The sequence below is a fragment of the Notolepis coatsorum genome, assembly GCF_963971535.1.
Source record: "Notolepis coatsorum genome assembly, chromosome: 9".
In the NCBI taxonomy this organism is placed as follows: Eukaryota; Metazoa; Chordata; class Actinopteri; order Aulopiformes; family Paralepididae; genus Notolepis; species Notolepis coatsorum.
The window spans coordinates 42,962,100-42,985,218 of NC_140173.1; the positions used below are offsets into that span (position 1 = coordinate 42,962,100).

At 46.6% G+C, this 23,119-nt stretch overlaps 1 protein-coding gene across 1 annotated transcript in view; it reads right to left on the bottom strand.

The window, feature by feature from the left end:
- cdh5 (cadherin 5) overlaps positions 1 to 23,119 on the bottom strand; it is a gene marked incomplete at its 5' end in the record, with an annotated part of 156,791 nt that overhangs the window by 107,737 nt on the left and 25,935 nt on the right. Inside the window, 3 exon segments of the mRNA XM_084321851.1 lie at positions 12,224 to 12,357; positions 17,161 to 17,303; positions 21,973 to 21,987. Of these exon segments, the coding sequence (XP_084177977.1) occupies positions 12,224 to 12,357; positions 17,161 to 17,303; positions 21,973 to 21,987 (292 nt within the window).

Sequence of the window (23,119 nt, forward strand, 5' to 3'; positions counted from 1 at the left end):
TCTCCTCAATTTTATTCCAAATCGCGATGGATCTCCCGTCAATTTTCTACCTGCTGCATATGATTTCTAGAGGCATACTACAATCTATTTTGATGTCAGTATTGGGTAGCAATGAATCTCACTGCATGTATGATGTAGCCCGCCTTTCAATACATGAACTTGAATTCCATCATGTTTGTGTGCGGGACTCACAAGGCTGTTGTCACAATGGGTGGTACCGGTACAGACAGTAATAATAACAGTCCACACAATATCACGATCCATGCCATAGCCTATGTTCTATTAGGACATGATCTGTGACGACAAATGTTCTGATATCATACTCTGACAGCATGCCTATGATCAACAAAAACGCGAACTTGAATCCCATCATATACATAGTCTGTCCACTATCTGGTGTCATTGCAATGCGTTTTCTATTCTTTCTTTTACAGTAAAAAGGGGGAAGAACACTATATTCATATGACTTGTATTCTGCTTACAGCTTCGAAATTCCACTTGTTTCGCTTAACGTAAAGCCTTTTTTAAATATAATCAAAACGTTCCCGTGTTTCTGCGGTCTGCGCAAAATAATAACGAGTTGAGCTTTATGATTTATGATGAATTGAAAATGGGGGACCCTGATGTAAACAATACGAAAGTCTTTCTCTGGTCTGCATCCCCAATTAACAATTGTATGTACTGAGCTGTACTGTACTGTACCCATTCTGCAATCTGTTAATAAACTTTTCAATCAATCAATCAAGCTACGCGGAGTGCAGTCAGTCAGTAGCCTACACCCCGTATATTCCGATAACGCTATATAAACCATGCTGCATTCATTCTGAGAGAAAGATCTATTATTCCAAATGCTATTTATAGGGTTTTGACCATAATTACACTACTGTTGCTATTTTACAATGAACTATAATGAACTACGGTTCGTACAGAACATGCCAGTGTTATTATGCACAGAAGCTCATTTCCTTGTTGTAATAATATATTCTACCACTGGGCGCCAGGTACGCCTGGTCTGACCTGTGCGTAGATGTAAGCACGGAGTCAAGTTCAAATCGAAATTGATGAATCCCACTCTTTGCTTAGAAATGATCGTACGCACAGGGTAAGCACAGATCTGTGCGTAGAACACGTTGATGAATGAGGGCCCAGGTCTCTTCTGACTGAGTTAATAAACTGTATTAACCAGTTCTATTTCATTATGGCTTACGCTCAGCATCATTCTGCACGCACTTCACTTCGTGCACGAGCACTGAATAAAAATTCCACAATGTACCTTTACATCCCAACATTTGTCTGGCCACACCCCCATCCGCTTACCTTCATAAGCAGGTGTGTGGTCACCTACTCGCCTCCTTCTTCACTTTCACCACAAGGAAGTGCCTTCGGTAGATCCCCACTTGACGAGGTTGTTAGCTGAAGAAAGTTGAGACGTGTTTAAATTTTTTCTTGCTTTTTTCTTCTCTCATAGATTTCGAAAGAAAAAAGCTAAGTCATAATGTCTACTTCGGAGAGTCGCGCTCGCAACGCCACTCTTCACCAGCGGTTCTCCATTTGCGCCTCCGTTGTACATCTTGGAGCGGGGTTGAGGCCTCTCTCGTGGTCGGCAGCCACGCCCGGTAGGCGTCCGATGGGTAGTTTGCCTCTCCAAGGAGCTGGGGCACCGGTGCCGTCGCCTGTGCGATGGCCTGGTTCCGGCTCTGGTTCCTCTGCTTCCGGGGAGTCGTCCGCTGTTGGGCGGCCGGCTCCTTTGGTTGCGGCGGATTTGAGACGCAAACTTTTTGCGTCGGCTCGCTCCCGTCGCAAGATGGTGGCTTGCAGACGCGAACGGCCTGGTTTTGGTGAGTTGTTGGAGCCAGATGAGGATGCGTCGGTCTCTACATGCCCGATGGAGACAGAGGACTACATGATAGAGGCGGACGGGTTCTTGTTCGAAGGCCCGGTGGAGACATGTCCCCTGCCTGTCCAGGTAACACTGGAGGGGGGGGAGATGTCTCCTTGGGGTTCCTCGTCCGCAGATGTTGGGTTAGAACCTCCGACTCTGCGGCGGGATGCCCTGCTATCAGCCACATCAGAATGTGGCTCCTTAACCAGTAGTCTGCTGTATGTGAGGGACGCAGGCTCGGAAGAGGAAAGTATGCAGTGGGAACTGCATGCTTTGTTCCCCGAGCTCATGGCGCCGGCGGCGGCAGTCGCAAACGGCGTGCCGCTGCCGCAGCCACTGCCTGTTCTTGTCCCTGATGATTGCATAGGTCATCTATGGCAGCGTCGCCCGGTGAGAGGGGTGGACGTTGTCAATGGCGGCCCCCCTCAATGGCGGCCTATGTCCGTCAGGGCCAGGTGGTCTCCCACATCATGGGCCTTACCCCTGCCTACGTGCAAGTCACGCGGGTGGCGGGTTTGGTAGACGGCATGAAGGAGGGCGCGCCACGGCTTGATAGGCCGATGGCGGCGCTCCTTTGTCCTGAGGTGGTGTGGGAGCCGTTACGGAAGCCGGTTCCCCAAGGGAAACCGGCGAGGCGGTTGGCATTTTGGAGTGACCAGTTATTTATCACCGGAACACAATCTCTAGCTGCCACTTCTAACATCGCGCAGCTGGCGAGATTCATGTCCGGGATATTAACGGGCGGCACGGAGCTGATTGATTTACAGCATGATCAGCTCGCCCAGTCGGCAGGAGCCATCCTACATCTGATTCAGCCGCAGGCTATATCCGCTGGGAAAGTGCGCGCCCTGGCTACTCTGATCCAGCGCCACCTTTGGTTGGAGCAGGCGCATGTGCCAGAGAAGAAGAGGACTCCCCTTCTGACGGCACCCCTCTCCGAAGCTGGATTATTCGGGTCGGCACTGCAGCTGATGACCTCAACCTGCAGGGAAATGCAGGAGGAGCGCTCCGTGCTTCAGCCTCATTTCCCCCCACCCGATGTCGCCGGTGGAGTCAGACGGCCACCACGTTGTCTAGGATCTCCGCCGTGGCCGCCGCTGCCCCCACCGCCACTGCTGGACCTTCAGCGAAGAAGGCCAGGAGGAGAGAGGGCGCTTCTGCCACTACAGCCGGCCCATCTACGCCCGGAGGTGACGGTAGGGATCGTCGAGACCAGCCGCTGATTGTTTACCGTCCCTCCGGGGCTCCACGGGGTGGAAAGCTCCGATCGGCTTGTGGCAGGCGTCGCTAGAGACTGCAGTGATTTTTCCCCTCTGTGGTCCCCTCCCCATGTTCCCTTCCCAGCCCCTCTATGATTTTTGTTCAGAAATAAAATGTCCCCTCTAAAGGGGGACTGTATTTTTTGTTAACAAACTGTGTGTTTATTCACCAAACATATGATGGGGTTGCAACGTGTGAATCTTTCGCTAGTATGGGTTGATAGGAGGGCTAGGTGTTCTTCATGTTAGAGCTTAAGCAAGGCCTGCAGCCTACACTCGATTGAAAAAGGGTTTTCTGCCTCGACCTGAATCTCCACATAAAGGTAGAGGTTAGTTGTGTGCTCTGTTGCTTAAACAGTGATATTGAGCTGCAACACTATTGTGTTGGTTTGCAGTAATGCTCGTATGAAAACATACCGCGCTCAGCCGCTTTCTCTCTCTATCAATTTTTTCTGTGTTACAACATGGATGCGGGTGTTGGGTTCACACACACACAACTTGGTCTTGCTATAAACCCTGTTCACAGATGTATCTGTGGTTAGCGTGCAGTGAATTAGCTTACGCTATTTCGTTAGCATTTGCTACTAAAGGTATCATATGGCTATTGTTGTTGTCGTATGCACGGACTGGGCTTGTGAGGGGGTGCCGGATAAACCCCTCCTTCCCTCTTCTGATTGGTCAGGGGGTTTATAGGACTTTCTTTGTTCAGTCAGGGCCAAGCTGTTAGGCGGCTTGGCAAGGAGGGGGGGGGGGGGGGGGTTCCCAGACTCTGCACCTATCACAGCACGTGTCATAGCACACGTCACTAGGCACGTTGCTATTGGACGATGACTTCCGTGAGTTTAGACCCGTATGTAGGGTCTGTTATTGTCGAGTTGTCGGGGCAGAGCGTAGGAACTTACTGTTCTACTACGCTCGATATACGCGTAACTTGAGTCGGTTGGTCACATGACTCAATGTTACCGTGACTTTTCAATCTGTGGCTCACGTGGGAAGTCTCTCTGAGGGGTTCCGTCTCTCCTCTATGGTGAGGTTGACGGAATGTAAAAATGTGAAAAAAATTTACCCTCGGCTGCGTCACGTGGGATTCATGTCAGTCGGTGTTTCTTTCTTTTTTAATGAAAAAGAGTGGAGAATATGAAGCACGACAACCTTCTTGTCGTTCTCCCAGGCGCCTTGAAGGATCAATGTGGGGTCTGGTTAGACTGTCCATTGATGTGTTTTGGGTCCCGACGCATACATAGTACTGGCTCGGGGTGTTTTCTGTTAAGAATCATGCGGGTGGCTAGTACGCCTTGGTTGCTTGTTATTAAAACAGCGTTTTTATGAAGCAACTGGGATGGGGGATTCTTTCCTCTTCCGAGAACCTGATACTAGGTCTCGATGGATTCTCGTTCATATTTGGGGGATGTTAACGGAATAGATGAGAACATAGGTAGAGGGGTCTCACGCCCTTTGGGTGGGCCACTGAGCGCGGTATAAACAGGACCGTCTGGGTGGCGCCCTCTTTTCATGTTTTAGATCAACATGCATATCTGCCCCTTCCCTTGGAGTAGGCATGTCGGCGTGGTTAGGGCACGGGACTGGTTCAGGTCACGCTGGTCCAGGTCAGTTAACCCGTTGTCCGCCGGGGATGCAGATCTGCTGTTCTGGTACCCTGAGGGACTTGTGCTTTTTTCAGGGGGAAAAATACCGGGTCGGCCCGGGTGTCACGGGGTTGGGCGTTATGGAGACCCTTGTTGGGTACAGTTTGTACCTGGCACTATTATAAGGGGCTGGTTCTCCTTTCTTCCGCTCCTCTCTCACGCATGGCGAAGAGGGGGCTGTTGGGGTGGTCTTCTGGACCTCCTCTGGTAACCCTGTGTGCTTCCCGAGCCGCCGGGCCCTGTCCGAAGTAATGTTTCGTTGACACCGTAGGCCTGGGATAACCCTGTTGGAAACTGAAACACTTGTACTGCGGTATAGCTGGTGTATACCCGCAGGTGTGTTTTAGAGTTTTTTCATGAGGGGTTATAGGAACGACCACCGTCTGTGTACCAAGAGGGTGGTTGATTCCCTGGTGTGTTGGAGCAGAGTCAACTCCCGGGTTATCCGGTTGAGTGTGCCCCTGCACGTTCATGACGTCTGCCAATCGTGTCAGCCTTTTCTGCCTCGACCCCTCTGGGTGGGTTTTTTTTGATGGAGGCTTTGTCATGGTGCTCAACAACGAGCATACGCCCCTTCTGCCGGGGGGGCTGTTTTCAGTTGACCCCTTTGGCGCCTGTCTCGTCCGCAGTGCTCCAGGCTCAGGTATACAGCCTGCTGCCTGGTTTCCCCGGTGCGCTGCCTGCTTCCGTTGGTTAACCTTTTTTGAGTGCTTTACGGCCATACTGACTGCCTGTTTTGCAGGGTCAGTGTGCCAGGCGGTGTACTATTGGGGGGTAAGGGCCCGCTCTTGGAAGGGCTCTAGCCGAATACGCTGGCAATGTGGGGGGCAATGTCACTAAGTGACCACCTCGTGGGGTCTTGATGCCTGGCGTCATTTGACCTCTCCGGGCCCCCCTTTTTCCAGGGGATCCAGTCCCTTCAGTGGGTCTGGGTCTTCCTGAGCGCTCCGCTGCTACGGCCTTGCCACGGGGTTGAGTTTGCTCTTGACCCCGTGATTCTGGGGGCAGTAACGAGGGTCGTTCCTTCCGTTCGTTCCCTGGTGGCATGCGGGTTGTGCGTGTGCGTAGCCGTGGGGTCAGGCCACGGTCTGCTCACCCTGTGCGTTGAGTTGCTTGAGTTCCTCTTTGCACGGTCGGCTCCGTCTCCCTCCTGTCCTCCAATAGGGAGGGTATCCTCCATTAGGGAGGGTCGGGGGGCTCGGTCCTCCCCGGTCTGATGGTTGTGGGGGGCCTCAGCGGGGTACATTTGTCGAGCTATGGCTCCCGCTCAGCTCCTCTTGTGCAGAATGATGCTGAGCGTAAGCCATAATGAAATAGAACGTAAGGTTATGTATATAACCAAGTTCTATGAATTATGGTGACGCTCAGCATCAGGACGCCGCTGCGGCCCTTGATCTCGCCTTGTGGTGGAAGTTTGGGAAGGAGGCGAGTAGGTGACCACACACCTGCTTATGAAGGTAAGCGGATGGGGGTGTGGCCAAACGAATGTTGGGATGTAAAGGTACATTGTGGAATTTTTATTCAGTGCTCGTCAGGGACGTGCACAGGACTTTAGAAAGGCAGGTGCCTGATATGATAAAAGGGCATGCATTATTAAAAGCAATGCGAGCGCGCGTAGCGCACGAGCCCGATTTTTGGGGTTAATACAAGTCTATGGTACATTCAGTTTCACCGATAGATGTCACCAAAACTACATAGTGTCCCTTTAATAACACAATATGCGCTCCAGACCAATAGCTGCGAGAGAGAGAGAGAGAGAGAGAGAGAGAGAGAGAGAGAGAGAGAGAGAGAGAGAGAGAGAGAGACCACATTAACTACCTTGTTTAGTTGAAACAAGGTCCAGGTCAGGAGGGCTTGATGAAGTATTATGTCCACTGTCTCACAGACTGTTGTCTTGATGTATATCCACTGTCCTCCAGACTGCATCCAGCCAAATAGCTTATTGTTAGCACTGTAGCTTTGTTGTTGTCAAACTTGTCACCACACAGTCCTGACATTCACGAAGTCAAAAACGAATATCGCTTGTGCTTGCCGATTGGTGCTAAGAACAGCAGGGCAGGTGCAAGCCGTGTGACGTAATTGGCAGACTCGACTGTCAATCAAAATTATTCTGTTAGAGAGAGAGAGAGAGAGAGAGAGAGAGAGAGAGAGAGAGAGTATGCTGCGTGTTTTCCAGGCAGCAGCAGACAGGGAGGGGCTGGGGAGGGGTGATCTGCGACGTGTTTTTGGAAGGACCTATTATTTACAAGAGGGGTGGCATTTCTCTTTCTTTACCTAATATTTAGATTCTATCGTGACATCTTTCATTTGGAAGGGCAGGGCAGTATATCTATATGTGCAACAGTAAAAAAAAAAAAAAAAAAAAAAAGAGGGCGGCATAAAAAGGGCACTTTCTAATGAAAAATGAAAAAGGCAGGTGCCCGGGCACCCCTTCACCCCTATGTATGCACGTGCCTGGTGCTCGTGCACGAAGTGAAGTGCGTGCAGAATGATGCTGAGCGTCACCATAATTCATAGAACTTGGTTATATACATAACCTTACGGTATCTGACTGAGTTAATAAACTGTATTAACCAGGTCTCTGACTGAGTTAATAAACTGTTCACCACGCACTCCTCTTCATCCTCCCTTCCATCCACCACGCACTCCTCTTCATCCTCCCTTCCTCCCACCACGCACTCCTCTTCATCCTCCCTTCCTTCCTCACGCCCTTATATGGTCAGCATCCCTTCACCTCCCGTCACTCAACCCAGCTGCACTTCATCCCCTGATTCACACGCTGTCAGGCACCTCACTCCTCACAGCTGTATCCCATCCCCTGATGATGAGGACCCTACTTCAATCGGACGACGCTGACCAGAAGTCGTTGTGGTGTTAGTATCATTACCTAGGTATGACGCCTCAGTCTGAAGACCTGCTAGGCATCCCTGTGTGATCATCCTTGTACTAACTTCCCTCTCTTGTGCCCAGGACCTCCGTGCCAGCGTGTTCCTGTCTGGACCCCCCTGGAGCTTACCGAGGAGTTCCAGCTCCCTCTCTCAAGCACGAAACCGTGTCTCCCGTCTGCAGTGGCACTGGAGTGCGCCTGCCCCCGTTATCCCCCTATTACCTGTTGAACATTTCTGGATGTAATTCTTGCCTGCTTGGGAATACCATTCAAACCCCTTGAAACGCTCCATTCTCCTCTCCTGTGTTCAGCGATTGGGCTCTGCTTAAAACCCACTCTCACAGGTCTCTGACTGAGTTAATAAACTGTATTAATCAGGTATCTGACTGAGTTAATAACCTGTATTAACTAGGTCTCTGACTGAGTTAATAAACTGTATTGACCCGGTCTCTGACTGAGTTAATAAACTGTATTAAACAGGTCTCTGACTGAGTTAATAAACTGTATTAACCAGGTCTCTGACTGAGTTAATAAACTGTATTAACCAGGTATCTTGTGACTGAGTTAATAAACTGTATTAACCAGGTATCTGGCTGAGTTAATAAACTGTATTAACCAGGTATCTGACTGAGTTAATAAACTGTATTAACCAGGTCTCTTGTGACTGAGTTAATAAACTGTATTAACCAGGTATCTGACTGAGTTAATAAACTGTATTACGCAGGTCGCGTGAATATTAAAGGCAACCAACTTGTGTTCAGCTTTTCTCTGATTGGCCGCGACCCCCCGCCCCCACACGGCAGGCAAGCGGCAGCCGTCCCACGTCCCAAATGAAATCCAAGGAGCAAGCGGCAGCAGTGGAGGACGCAGGCTGCTGACTGAATGTTGAGGCAGATTCACGCGTCACTGTACATCACTTCTGAAGTATAAACAAACTAGGTTATTATGTTTCGCGTTTTTAACGCTGACTGATTATGAAATGCGCGGAGCATAATGTTGAGGCAGATTCACGCGTCACTGTACATCACTTCTGAAGTATAAACAAACTAGGTTATTATGTTTTGCGTTTTTAACGCTGACTGATTATGAAATGCGCGGAGCATAATGTTGAGGCAGATTCACTCGTCACTGTACATCACTTCTGAAGTATAAACAAACTAGCTGACTGAACTAGAAAGCGTAACGTTATTATGTTTCGCGTTTTTAACAACCAACTACCAGATTCACTCGTCACTGTACATCACTTCTGAAGTATAAACAAACTATACTGCTGTGACGATTTTGAATATCTTAACATGTATTTACGCCCATACAATTTTTTAGATGAATGATTGTGGATATAATATAGAAAACACATCATTATGATATTGTCAGATGGCGTTGTCAGATGTGTAGAATTCACCTACTTACAATTATGTACCTTACTGTACCTCTGCTTGTGCCTACAGCACAGCAGGTAATGGCGTTAATCAATGAAACATGTAACCTACACCCACTGTACCTTACTGTACCTCTGCTTGCGCCTACAGCACAGGTAATGGCGTTAATCAATGAAACATGTAACCTACACCTACTGTACCTTACTGTACCTCTGCTTGCGCCTACAGCACAGCAGGTAATGGCGTTAATCAATGAAACATGCGAATTGCTCTGTGCTGGCACAAAAGCTTGCACGTTGGCGGCAGGGTCCATCGCGAAATAGTTAGTTAGTTAATTAGTTAGGCAGTTAGTTATGGCGTTAAGTGATGCGGCGATAGCGATATGGCATTAACCAACAACAACGGGCATTAACCAAAAACGCAAACACAACGAGGCATTAACCAACGAGCACCTCTCGAGCACCTCTCAGAGCATCTGGGGGAGCCTCATGCGCATGCGCGGCCGCGGTCACTCTCTGCCGCGTCTGCCGTGTCTCTCTCTGTTACTGACAACACACAGCGCGGATAAGGGCGTGTGCTAATCAGAGAAACGCTGAACGAAAAGCTGAACACAAGTTGGTTGCCTTTAATATTCACGCAACCAGGTCTCTGACTGAGTTAATAAACTGTATTAACCAGGTCTCTTGTGACTGAGTTAATAAACTGTATTAACCAGGTCTCTGACTGAGTTAATAAACTGTATTAACCAGGTCTCGGGAGTGGTTCTTGTATAGTAAACAGATGGATAGCAAGCTAGCATAAGGACACATAGTATAACTGTAGATTGTATAGTATAGCATTGTATAGTAGTGTACATAAGACCCAGTGCCTCATCCGTAGCTAACAGTGTATTGCACTATCGCAGGACCTTAGCATGTCTTACCATGCTTTTTGTAAACTTTACTTTGTACTTGGTAAAATAAGACCTGTTATGTCTTATTCTTATTACTTGTATTATTGCACAAATGTCTTATTCTCATCCTATTCTTATTATTGTATTATTGCACAATCGTTGCGGGCAAGACCCACCGCATTTCACTGTATGCTTGTATGCCGTGACAAATAAAACTCTTGACTTGACTTGGTCTCTGACTGAGTTAATAAACTGTATTAACCAGGTCTCTGACTGAGTTAATAAACTGTATTAACCATGTCTCTGACTGAGTTAATAAACTGTATTAACCAGGTCTCTGACTGAGTTAATAAACTGTATTAACCAGGTCTCCTCTGACTGAGTTAAAGGGGAGATGAAGCAGTGAACAATGTGATCCTAGTTTGTTTGTTGTGTACCTTGTGTAAGACAGGGTCCTATAATAAAATGTGAAATCCTGCTTATTTGTCTGAAAAATCAAATATAATTTCCCTGTTTTCGCCATGGGCGCGGCCATTTTGTTGCTGACGTCATGGGGCTGGTTTGGTGTATACACTGCTGGTTAGCTGCCTATAGTGAATGGGTCAGTCAGTAAATAAAATGTTGCCTACAAAACAACGGGACCGCGTGGTTCTTTTTGTATTGCTCCTGGCTGTTCAAACTAATTTTACCGTGTGAAAGAGAGGAAAGTTGGTTAATTTCCACAAACTACCAGTGAAAAAAACAGTGTTGTTGGCACGTTGGCTCAGGCTGGCTGCACTCAGGCGGCGCGACCAGCCTGTTGGACAGGGAAGGAGGATCTGCAGCGAACACTTCATTGCCTCGGATTATGTTGTTGGGGGTGGGAGGTTTGTCCAGAAGACCACTAATCAGCTGAAGCCGGACGCGGTTCCCTCGGTCTTCGACAGACAGACCGGCCCAGGCAGTTCAGCGTCGCGGAGCATTCAGCCTGCTGGCTACCTAGCTCCACTTCAACCAGCGTCGCGTAGCATTCAGCCTGCTGGCTACCTAGCTCCACTTCAACCAGCCGAGCGTCGGGAGCTCCAACAGCTTGTCGATGTGCTAATAGCCTGGAGCTAGCTACCGTTAGCTTGCCGAGGCTATTAGCACACCGACAAGCTGCTGGAGCCAGCTACCGTTAGCTTGCCGAGGCTATTAGCACACCGACAAGCTGCTGGAGCCAGCTACCGTTAGCTTGCCGAGGCTATTAGCACACCGACAAGCTGCTGGAGCCAGCTACCGTTAGCTTGCCGAGGCTATTAGCACACCGACAAGCTGCTGGAGCCAGCTACCGTTAGCTTGCCGAGGCTATTAGCACACCGACAAGCTGCTGGAGCCAGCTACCGTTAGCTTGCCGAGGCTATTAGCACACCGACAAGCTGCTGGAGCTAGCTACCGTTAGCTTGCCGAGGCTCCAGCACACCGACAAGCTGCTGGAGCCAGCTACCGTTAGCTTGCCGAGGCTATTAGGTAGCAGGCTGAATGCTCCGCGACGCTGGTTGAAGTGGAGCTAGGTAGCCAGCAGGCTGAATGCTCCGCGACGCTGGTTGAAGTGGAGCTAGGTAGCCAGCAGGCTGAATGCTCCGCGACGCTGGTTGAAGTGGAGCTAGGTAGCCAGCAGGCTGAATGCTCTGCGACGCTGAACTGCCTGGGCCGGTCTGTCTGTCGAAGACCGAGGGAACCGCGTCCGGCTTCAGCTGATTAGTGGTCTTCTAGACAAACATCCCACCCCAACAACATAATCCGAGGCAATAAAGTGTTCGCTGCAGATCCTCCTCCCCTGTCCAACAGGCTGGTCGCGCCGCCTGAGTGCAGCCAGCCTGAGCCAACGTGCCAACAACACTGTTTTTTTCACTGGTAGTTTGTGGAAATTAACCAACTTTCCTCTCTTTCACACGGTAAAATTAGTTTGAACAGCCAGGAGCAATACAAAAAGAACCACCGCGGTCCCGTTGTTTTGTAGGCAACATTTTATTTACTGACTGACCCATTCACTATAGGCAGCTAACCAGCAGTGTATACACCAAACCAGCCCCATGACATCAGCAACAAAATGGCCGCGCCCATAATGATAAATGCTTCAAAAATGCACATAACAAATTATTTTTTCTTAGAAACTGCTTATTTTTATAACGTGATTTTTTCTGTGGCTTATCTAAATACTAATGTGATGCTATGAATATGTATTTATCGCTATGCTTCATCTCCACTTTAATAAACTGTATTAACCAGGTCTCAGTACCGCAGTACCTCCACCTACCACTGGGCTCCTCCTGGGCCTTGACCTGGAACATGTGTGTGGACTCCACCTCTCGGTCCAGCTTCCTCCGGGTCCACAGCTGGCCCGTAATGGGGTTGATGCCTATAGGACAGTCTTTATCTTCTATGGAATACCTGGAGGGGGTATTGATTATTACATCAGATTAGATTAGAAGATTAGAAGCAGAGCAATGTTACATGTTGATGTTAGGTATAGCAATTGATGGTCAGGGTGTGGGGAATGGAAAGTCATTAACTTAACTGTTTTGTGGTTGTCTTGTATTGTATATGTTGCATGGTTTGAAATACATGAAACTGAACTGAACTAGAACATGTATTGTCATCAGCACAAGGTCTGTGCTGACAGGGACACGTCTATTCTTATCCTAACGGATTTATGCTTCCGCGTTTGCGTTTTGCGAATCTGATTGGCCACTGACGTTTCTGGTGCGATCTGATTGGCCACTGACGTTTCTGGTCATGTGACAAGTGCGCCCAATCGCGTGACACGTCCATTTCCGCCTTGAACAGCAGCAAACTACCTAACGCCTAGTTTATCACTGGTTAAGCTTAGGCGACTCTTTCGAAGTTGGTTAAGGTTAGAGTTTGGAATCAGGGCTGGCGTTCTATCGCCCTGCTCTAAGACAAACTCTAACCTTAACCAACTTCGAAAGAGTGCCTAAGCTTAACCGGCAAAAGAACTTGCTGTCAAACGATTGGCGCGACCAGAAACGTCAGTGGCCAATCAGAGCGCAAAACGCGAACGCGGAAGCATAAATCCGTTAGGATAAGAATAGACGCGACAGGGACAAGTTGCAGGTTGAAAAAATTCTCAGCTCTGAACTAGGCAGAATCTGCACCTGGCTCGCTGATAACAAACTATCATTACACCTGGGCAAAACAGTGTCCATTCTCTTCGGATCAAATAACAAACTCAGCAAGACCAACAGCTTCTCTGTTACAGTGGGTGACAATATTGTCACAAGGAAAGATGAAATTACATACCTCGGTTCTATCCTAGAGGCAAATCTTTCCTGTGACAAAATGGCAACCAATGTAATAAAAAAAGTTAACCAATGAACAAGATTCTTGTACCGGATCTCCTCTCTGGTTAACAAGAATACCCTGAAGACTCTAACAGGAGCACTCATTCAAGGGTACTATGACTATGCTTGCACCTCATGGTACCAAAGCACCTCAAAGGTGCTAAAAACAAGATTACAAACATCACAAAACAAACTGGTCAAACTACTACTTGACCTTACTCCTAAAACTCACCTCACCCCTGCCCACTTTGACAACCTAGGATGGCTTAGAGTAGAAGACAGAGTACAGCAACTTGCAATGGGCCTGGTCTACAAGATACACTACACCACTAAGATACCCATGTACATGTCAAATTATTTCCCAAAGGTCAGTGAATACCGCAACCACAACACCAGAGGGAGCTCCACAAATCCTGTTAAACCCAGATTCGGCTCAAACAAGGGACTAAACACGTGCCGAACGCACAATTAGAGGGGGGCTTCCCACCCTCCAGAACATTTACAACAAGCGGTGCAAGGGGAAGGCTAAGAGAATTATTAAGGACTCGAGCCACCCGAACAACTGCCTCTTTGAACTGCTGCCGTCAGGCAGGCGATACCGGAGTCTTATGGCGAGCACAGAAAGACTCAGAAGGAGCTTCTATCCCCAGGCCATCAGGCTGCTAAACGAACAATAATCGCTAAACGAACAATAATCACTATGCAACAACCATCAAATGCACACAGCACACACACCCACACGCACACACTCACTCAAACAACAACACACTGCAGCACCTACTCTCCACACTTTAGATCACACAAACACACTTACACTTTATATTTATTGATAAAGGATTTGCACTACAACTCGTACACCTACTGTGAATTGTACCTAAACTGCACCTCGTCCATTTATGCCTTGCACTATATAGTATTGTATATTAGTACACTGCACAGTATTGTATATTGTATGGTAACTACGTCTACGAACATTGTACATATGTCTAAACTGAACACTGTGACCTCTTTTTTTACTTCTAATTTTTACTATGTTTTTATTTCATACTTACCTTGTCATGCACAGTCTCTGGAGCGCAACAGTAAGAAGCATTTTGTACAAAAGTATTCTGTACTTCTGTATGACAACTATTAAAGAAACTTGAAACTTGAAACTTGAAACTTGAAACGTTTCGCAATTATGCCACATCAATGTGGAACGCCCTACCCACAGCTGTAAAGGAATGTGAATCACTACCCACTTTCAAAACCACTCTCAAAGAGCACCTACGGGAGGCTGCCATTCTAAACTGGCCCCTGTGAATGTCCTAACCCAACCCCCTCCAATGTACAGTCCCCCCCCCCCACCCCACCTACCCAACCCCCTCCAATGTACAGTTCCCCCCCCACCCCACCTACCCAACCTCCTCCAATGTACAGTTTCTTCCCCCTCAAATGTATATACTCTCAAATGTATATAATGTATATACTTGCTTTTTAGAAACTCTGTCTATTAATCAGAGTTTCCAATGCCAGGGTGTATATGACAGTCGTTGTACTCTTAAACAGTACTGTATATTTGTAGATCTGGTATGTCATAAATGTCTGGATGTAACATTACTGTCTATCTGTATGTCATAAATGTCATGATGAATTGAAAATGGGGGACCCTGATGTAAACAAGACGAAAGTCTTTCTCTGGTCTGCATCGCCTTAACAATTGTCTGTATTGAGCCGTACTGTATTGTACCCATTCTGCAATCTGTTAATACAATTTTCAATCAATCAATCAATCAATCAATCAATCAAGTACAGTACAACAAAAATAGGTTTGGCATCCAACCACAGTGCAAATGTAACAGTAAAGTGCATTAACATTATACAATATACAAGTGATTAAACTGCAATATATACTGTATATATATATAAATGAGTACTACTGACTAATAATGCTAATCTGGTGTATGTACAGGGTTACAGGTCTGGCCAGTATAGACAGTGTAATACAGTAGTATTGTACATGGCTATCATACAGTGTTATATGGCTATCAGATCACAATATGGTTGGTATATAGTCATGATAAGAGGTATTGTTAATCTAATCTAGTGTTGAACTTGAGTGCTACAGTCTGAGTGCATAGTATAAATAGTAGCATAGTAGGTAGTAGTATATACATAGTAGCATAGCAGATAGTAGTATAGACATAGTAGCATAGTAGGTATAGTGTGTGTGTGTGTGTCCGTGCATGTGTGTGTGTGTGTGTGTCTGTGTTTGTGTGTGAGTGTGTGTGTGTGTGTGTGTGTGTGTGTGTGTGTGTGTGTGTGTGTGTGTGTGTGTGTGTGTGTGTGTGTGTGTGTGTGTGTGTGTGTGTGTGTGTGTGTGTGTGTGTGTGTGTGTGCGTGTGTGTGTGTACGTGCATGTGTGTTAGAGCTGTCCCCGAAGCCTGATTTTGGGATTTTAACTTCGCCAGGGTTTTTCGAACGGACGTTCGAACCATAGTTTTTAATCATGCAAAGAATTTGCTCCTAAATAATCTTCTGGTTCAGTACTGTCAAGTCTTGACTTTAGGTACATAGCGCACATTTACGCACATTTACGCACATTTACGCATATAACGTAGCTCATATGCACATATTGCTGCAGTTATTAAGAGTAGTAGTACCTACTTACTGGTCACGGGAGGCTTCAATAACGTTTGGATGATAATCCATTTTGTGAATCCATTTGTTGAAACAACATCTTTGTTGGCCGACGGCTCCTGCTATCTTAACGTTAGCAAGCTAAACATGTTAGTCTAATTAACGTGCATTACGTGTGTAACGTTAAGTAACTTGTGTTCCGCTGGGAAAGTTCTGCATCACTGCATACACTTGGTTTAATCTAAACGTCCATTCAGAAACGTTGTATTATGAAATAAGACGGGTGAGTGAGTCACTCAACTCTCTCTTTTTTGCATGATTGATTCATTTCCTGATAATGTATGACGTGACCCCACTAAATGTTTTTAAATCATTAAATGGCACGGCTCCCTCCTATCTGTCCGAGCTCCTGCACCGCCACACCCCCCACCGATCCCTCAGATCAGCTGACCAGAGGCTATTGGTGGTACCCAGAACCAGGCTCAAGACTAGGGGAGACAGAGCTTTCTCCACCGCAGCGCCTAGACTGTGGAACAGCCTCCCCCTCAGCGTACGGACTGCCCAGACCGTACAGGCTTTTAAATCACTCTTGAAAACCTACCTGTTCTCCTTGGCCTTCCCCCCTACTTAACCACCACTAGACCCCTGGCCCCTCTATCCTCTTTGTTTTACTGTGTCCTACCAGTTTTTATTACTTTCATTGCTTTATTATGTTTTTAATCCTATATCTTGCACCATATTGTTTTGTTTTTGTTGCTTTCATTGCTTTGCTATGTTTTTTTTCTTTCTTTTAATCTTATACCTTGCCTCACACTAATTTGTTTTTATCAACTTGCTTGTGAAGCACTTTGGTGTCAGCTGCCGCTGGCTGGAAATGTGCTATACAAATAAAACTGACTTGACTTGACTTGACTTATCTCGATATCTACTTTTCGTGTACTTTTTTTTTATAAAAAAAAAATATTTGATTAAAAAGCGGAGGTTCGAACCCATTAATTAAGATTAGAATGCTAACGTAACGAACGAAGGTCCGAACGTTTGAACGTTTGGGCTCAGCCCTAGTGTGTGTGTGTGTGTGTGTGTGTGTGTGTGTAGGTGTGTGTGTGTGTGTGTGTGTTTTTTTTTTGTGTGTGTGTGTGTGTGTCTGTGTGTGTGTGTGTGTGTGTGTGTGTGTGTGTGTGTGTGTGTGTGTGTGTGTGTGTGTGTGTGTGTGTGTGTGTGTGTGTGTGTGTGTGTGTGTGTGTGTGTGTGTGTGTGTGTGTTGGTTGGTTACCGTATGGTCTTGTTGAGTGTGTCTGGGTCTCTGGCGCTTACCAGGCCCAGGTTGGTCACCATGGTCTCTTCCCTCACACTGTAGGTGTAGCCGGGTCTGGAGAAAACTGGGGGCTCGTCCACGTCAAGCACCCTGATATTCACCTGCAGGGCAGATACAGAGGACCTTGATGTTCACCTGCAGGGCAGATACAGAGGACTCTGATATTCACCTGCAGGGCAGATACAGAGCACCCTGATATTCACCTGCAGGGCAGATACAGAGGACTCTGATATTCACCTGCAAGGCAGATACAGAGCACCCTGATATTCACCTGCAGGGCAGATACAGAGGACTCTGATATTCACCTGCAGGACAGATACAGAGGACCCTGATGTTCACCTGCAGGGCAGATACAGAGGACTCTGATATTCACCTGCAGGGCAGATACAGATGACTCTGATATTCACCTGCAGGGCAGATACAGAGGACTCTGATGTTCACCTGCAGGGCAGATACAGAGGACCCTGATGTTCACCTGCAGGGCAGATACAGAGGACTCTGATATTCACCTGCAGGGCAGATACAGAGCACCCTGATATTCACCTGCAGGGCAGATACAGAGGACTCTGATGTTCACCTGCAGGGCAGATACAGAGCACCCTGATATTCACCTGCAGGGTAGATACAGAGATACTATACCCAATGTATACCTGCCTACTGCTTTCACTGTCCACAACTGCCTTATCTGTCATAGTAATCATAATAATCATAACTACCTACCTCAATATACCCATATAACTCGGTATGATAGCATTTACAATAATGCTGTCTATGGAAATATACTATATATGGTAGTGTATAGAGTCTATACACTACCATACATAGTATATTTCCATATATATACCATAAGGCTGTCAAAGTTAATGCGTTATTAACGCGTTAATTTCTTTTAACGCCACAATTTTTTTAACGCAGGATTAACGTTTCGAATATATATATATATATAATTTTTTTTTTTTTTTATATTTTATTCTTTTACTAGACTTCACTCAGGTGTATTATTGATACTCTCATTGATACTATGTTTGTGAGAAAGAACTGGGAGAGTGTGTGTGTGAGAGAGAGAGAGAGAGAGAGAGAGAGAGAGAGAGAGAGAGAGAGAGAGGGGGGGGAGGGGGGGTGAGTCCTCAGCCCTTGTGTGGGTGAATGTAACAAGTTCCTAATGTTTTCTTTCCCCTATTATTAAGTTATTTTGTGCATCACTCTGTTTTAAATTTGATGCACATTTGCAATGCATGAGGGTCATCCGTTTGTGTTAAATGGCTGCATAAAGCAAGCATTTATTGATTCTCATGTTGATAAGAGTATTAAAACTTGAAAAATATCCGTTTAAGGTAGATACAACTTTTTTTTTAAATGCGATTAATTTGTGATTAATCGCGAGTTAACTATAGACAAACATGCGATTAATCAGATTAAATATTTGTATCGATTGACAGCACTAATATACCATATATATATACCATATATGATATATATGGTAAATGAGATGGTTTTCAAGTTTCAAATGTGCTTTTATTTGTCACATATAAAGTACATTACAGTGAAATGCTTGGTTCTGTATGAGTCCCTGAGAATGTGCTTCATACATACATACATACAATAAATACATACATACAGTACGTAAAGAAAAGTAAGTGAAAGAGGAATAAAGTCCAAACACTATACAAATATACAATATACAAACTAAAGTACAACCTAAGTACAAGGAAAGTACAATGAAAGTACAATGAAGTAAAAATGCAGACAATGAGGTACAAAAATGCAGACAATGAGGTACAAAAAAAAAGTTACATGGTTACATGTTACATGGGGATAGAAGCTCCTTCTGAGTCTCTCTGTACTGGCCATGAGACTCCGGTAGCGCTTGCCTGACCACAGCAGTGCAAAGAGGCAGTTGTTTGGCTTTGACTATTCTCTTAGCCTTGGCCCTGCAACGCTTGGTGTAAATGTCCTAGAGAGTGGGAAGCCCACCTCCAATTGTGTGTTCGGCTGAATGGGCCACTCTCTGTAGTCTGCTGCGGTCTTGTGCGGTGCTATTCCCAAACCAGAAGGTGATGTTACCAGTCAGGATGCTCTCTATTGTGCATGAGTAGAAGTTCTTAAGCATCTTCTGACTCACGTTAAACTTCCTTAGGCGCCTAAGGAAGTAGAGGCGCTGCCGTGCACTGCTCTCACCACTTGGGGTCTTCCTGTCAGGAAGTCCAAGGGCCACTGGCAGAGGTCGTAGTTCAAGCCCAGGTCTCTGAGCTTGACGACGAGCTTGGAGGGGACTATGGTATTGAATGCTGAGCTGTAGTCAATAAATAGCATTCTCACATAGTTCCCCAACATATCCATGTACCAGCCCCTTTGCCTCAGTCACTGTTCTCCGTAGGTTGTAGCGTGCCACCTTGTGCTCGTCCATGTTGCCTCTGTCACTGTTCTGCGTAGGTTGTAGCGTGCTGCCTTGTGCTCGTCCATGTTGCCTGCCACAGGGCCCGGCGTTGTAGGCTGAGGTGCGTGCATTCAGAGCTTCACGGACGGATTTGTCTACCAAAGGTTTATGGTTTGGGAGAACTTGTGGTGGAGGGGACTATTTCTTCTACCAGAGTACCAACAAAGTCCAGCACTGTTTCTGTGTAATAATTTATATTGTCTGTGTTCTCTCGAAACACGCTCCAGTCTGTGCAATCGAGTGCAGCTTGGAGCGTGAGTCCACGGATCAACACGGCACTTCTTGCATTAATAAAATACTTTGTTTATACTTTGGCATAAGAAAGATGGTGTCATGGACAGATTTACCAAAATGGACTAAAAGCTAAAGCTTAAATTGCGAGTAGCAATGATCTAATATATTCTCGCCTCTGGTGGGATAAGTCACATGCTAATAGAAGTTTGGTAAAACCTTTTTAAGATTCGCTTTGTTAAAGTCCCCCGCAACCACAATAGCAGCGTCTACGTTAGCTGTCTGGAGTTTGTTTACCTCGTTGTGACGCTCTGAAAGCGCTGCCCCAGTGTTGAGGATAGACTCCGATCAAGATGGCCGATGTGAATTCTCTCGGGATCAAGAATGGAACACTTGATGGATATATATTCCAGGTTGGCAGCGCAGTGGTCCAATAATTCATTCACGTTCCCTGGATTGCATCAGTTGTTGTTAATCATAAGAGACACTCCACCTCCCCTCGACTTTGCAGAATGTTCCGTTCTGTCCCTACGGTGGACAGAGAAGTTGGTGGTCTGGGACCTCTGGCATCAGCCAAGTTTTGGTGAAACAAAAGACGTTGCAGTCCTGAATGTCCCTCTGGAACTTGATCCGGGCCCTGATGTCGTCCAGTTTGTTTTCGATGGACTGGACGTTGGCCAGCAGGATGCTGGGGAGCGGTGGTCGGTGAACCCGGGAACGGGTTTGTTTGTTTCGAAAAGCCGGCTCTTTTAGAAAGGAGGTTCAACGTGAGTCAGAAGATCCTTAAGAACTTCTACTCATGCACAAAAGAGAGCATCCTGACAGGCAATATCACCTCCTGGTTTGGGAATAGCACCGCACAAGACCGTAGCAGACTACAGAGAGTGGCCCGTTCAGCCGAACGCACAATTGGAGGTGGGCTTCCCACTCTCCAATACATTCAGGGGCGGACCTAGCACATTTGGCGCCCTAGGCGAGATTCACCACTGCCCACAATTACTTTTTGTAATTAAGAGAACACAGGGAGAACATGCTAACTCAAGAGAACACGGGGATAACATGCTAACTCAAGAGAACACAGGGAGAACATGCTAACTCAAGAGAACACAGGATAACATGCTAACTCAAGAGAACACGGGAGAAAATGCTAACTCAAGAGAACACGGAGAGAACATCCTAACTCAAGAGAAAACACAGAGAACATGCTAACTCAAGAGAACAGGGGGAGAACATGCTAACTCAAGAGAACACATGGGGAGAACATGCTAACTCAAGAGAACATGGGGAGAACATGCTAACTCAAGAGAACACATGGGGAGAACATGCTAACTCAAGAGAACACAGGATAACATGCTAACTCAAGAGAACACAGGGAGAACATGCTAACTCAAGAGAACACGGGAGAAAATGCTAACTCTAGAGAACACGGAGAGAACATCCTAACTCAAGAGAAAACACAGAGAACATGCTAACTCAAGAGAACATGGGGAGAACATGCTAACTCAAGAGAACACATGGAGAACATGCTAACTCAAGAGAACATGGGGAGAACATGCTAACTCACAGGGAGAACACGGGGAGAACATGCTAACTCAAGAGAACACGGGAGGAACATGCTAACTCAAGAGAACACGGGGAGAACATGCTAAGTCAAGAGAACACGGCAGAACATGCTAACTCAAGAGAACACAGGGAGAACATGCTAACTCAAGAGAACACAGGGAGAACATGCTAACTCAAGAGAACACGGGGAGAACATGCTAACTCAAGAGAACACGGGGAGAATATGCTAACTCAAGAGAACACAGGAGAACATTCTAACTCAAGAGAACACGGGGAGAACATGCTAACTCAAGAGAACACAGGAGAACATGCTAACTCCAAACAGAAAGGCCTCCTGCTCGGGTTCCAACCCCTTCTTGCTGTGAGTTGGCATCGCCTGGGTGACCTCTGACCTGAGCCTGGGTGACCTGAGCCTGGCTGACCCCTGACCTGAGCCTGGGTGACCTCTGACCTGAGCCTGGGTGACCTCTGACCTGAGCCTGGGTGACCTCTGACCTGAGCCTGGGTGACCACTGACCTGAGCCTGGGTGACCTCTCACCTGAGCCTGGGTGACCTCTGACCTGAGCCTGGGTGACCAGTGGCGAATATTCATGGAAGCCAAGAGAAGCCAAGCTTCCCCAAAAATATAAAAAAATAAATAAAAATATAAAAAAAAATATATATATAATTATTTTTTATAGTTTACAATAATTTAAAAAATCATTGTTTTTCATCTCTGTGTTATAATAATTTTCTCCCTCCTGGAGAAATTAACCGAACGAGCGAAACTGCGCCCACTCTCTCTAACATTGTCACTGACTGAGGCAGCCCATACTGACTGACTGACAGTCTGCCAGCCTGGTACCGTACTGACCTATATCATGGGGCAATTTAAACCGTATGGGTGGAAATTCTATTTGAAAGGGCTAAATCTGTTCTAGTTGGCACAATCTACACACCGCCAGATCAAAATGGCTTTTATGATACTCTGGATGTGTGCTTAGCTGGAACTGAGGATGCTGAAAAGATTCTTATTGGGGATTGGAACACGGATATGCAACAAAAAGATGCACGTCTTCAAATCCTTCAATAGGTTTTGTGATCTGCACGGCCTCAGCCAGCTAATCACCCAACCCACATGTATATTATGTGAATCAACTCAGACTACCATTGACAAAAAATTGTCTACGAACAGGCTGAAAAGTACCTAGCGGTAAAAAATCTAATCTACGAATTCCAATCTGGCTTCAGAACATCCCACTCCACTGACACATGCCTTCTCTATTTGAACGACCACATCAAACAAGAGGTGGATGCGGGCAAATACTGCGGCATGGTCAGTCATGCTGGACCTACAAAAGGCCTTCGACACTGTCAATCACTCCATTCTGATTGACAAGCTAAAAGCAATTGGTTTTGATAGTCTATCAGTGAGCTGGATGCAATCCTACCTTGAGGGGAGGGAACAGATGGTGGAGGTAAACGGTACCCTATCCCCCCCCCCTCACAGTGAGCTGTGGTGTTCCACAAGGAAGAATACTAGGACCGCTACTGTTCCTAATTTATGCAAATTACATGTCGTCAGCTTGTGACTGCAACTTGTTCTTGTTCGCAGACGACTCAGCCCTGCTGGTCTCTGACAAGAACAAGTTATAGGTTGAAAAAACCCTCAGCTCAGAACTCGGCAGAATCCGCACCTGGCTCGC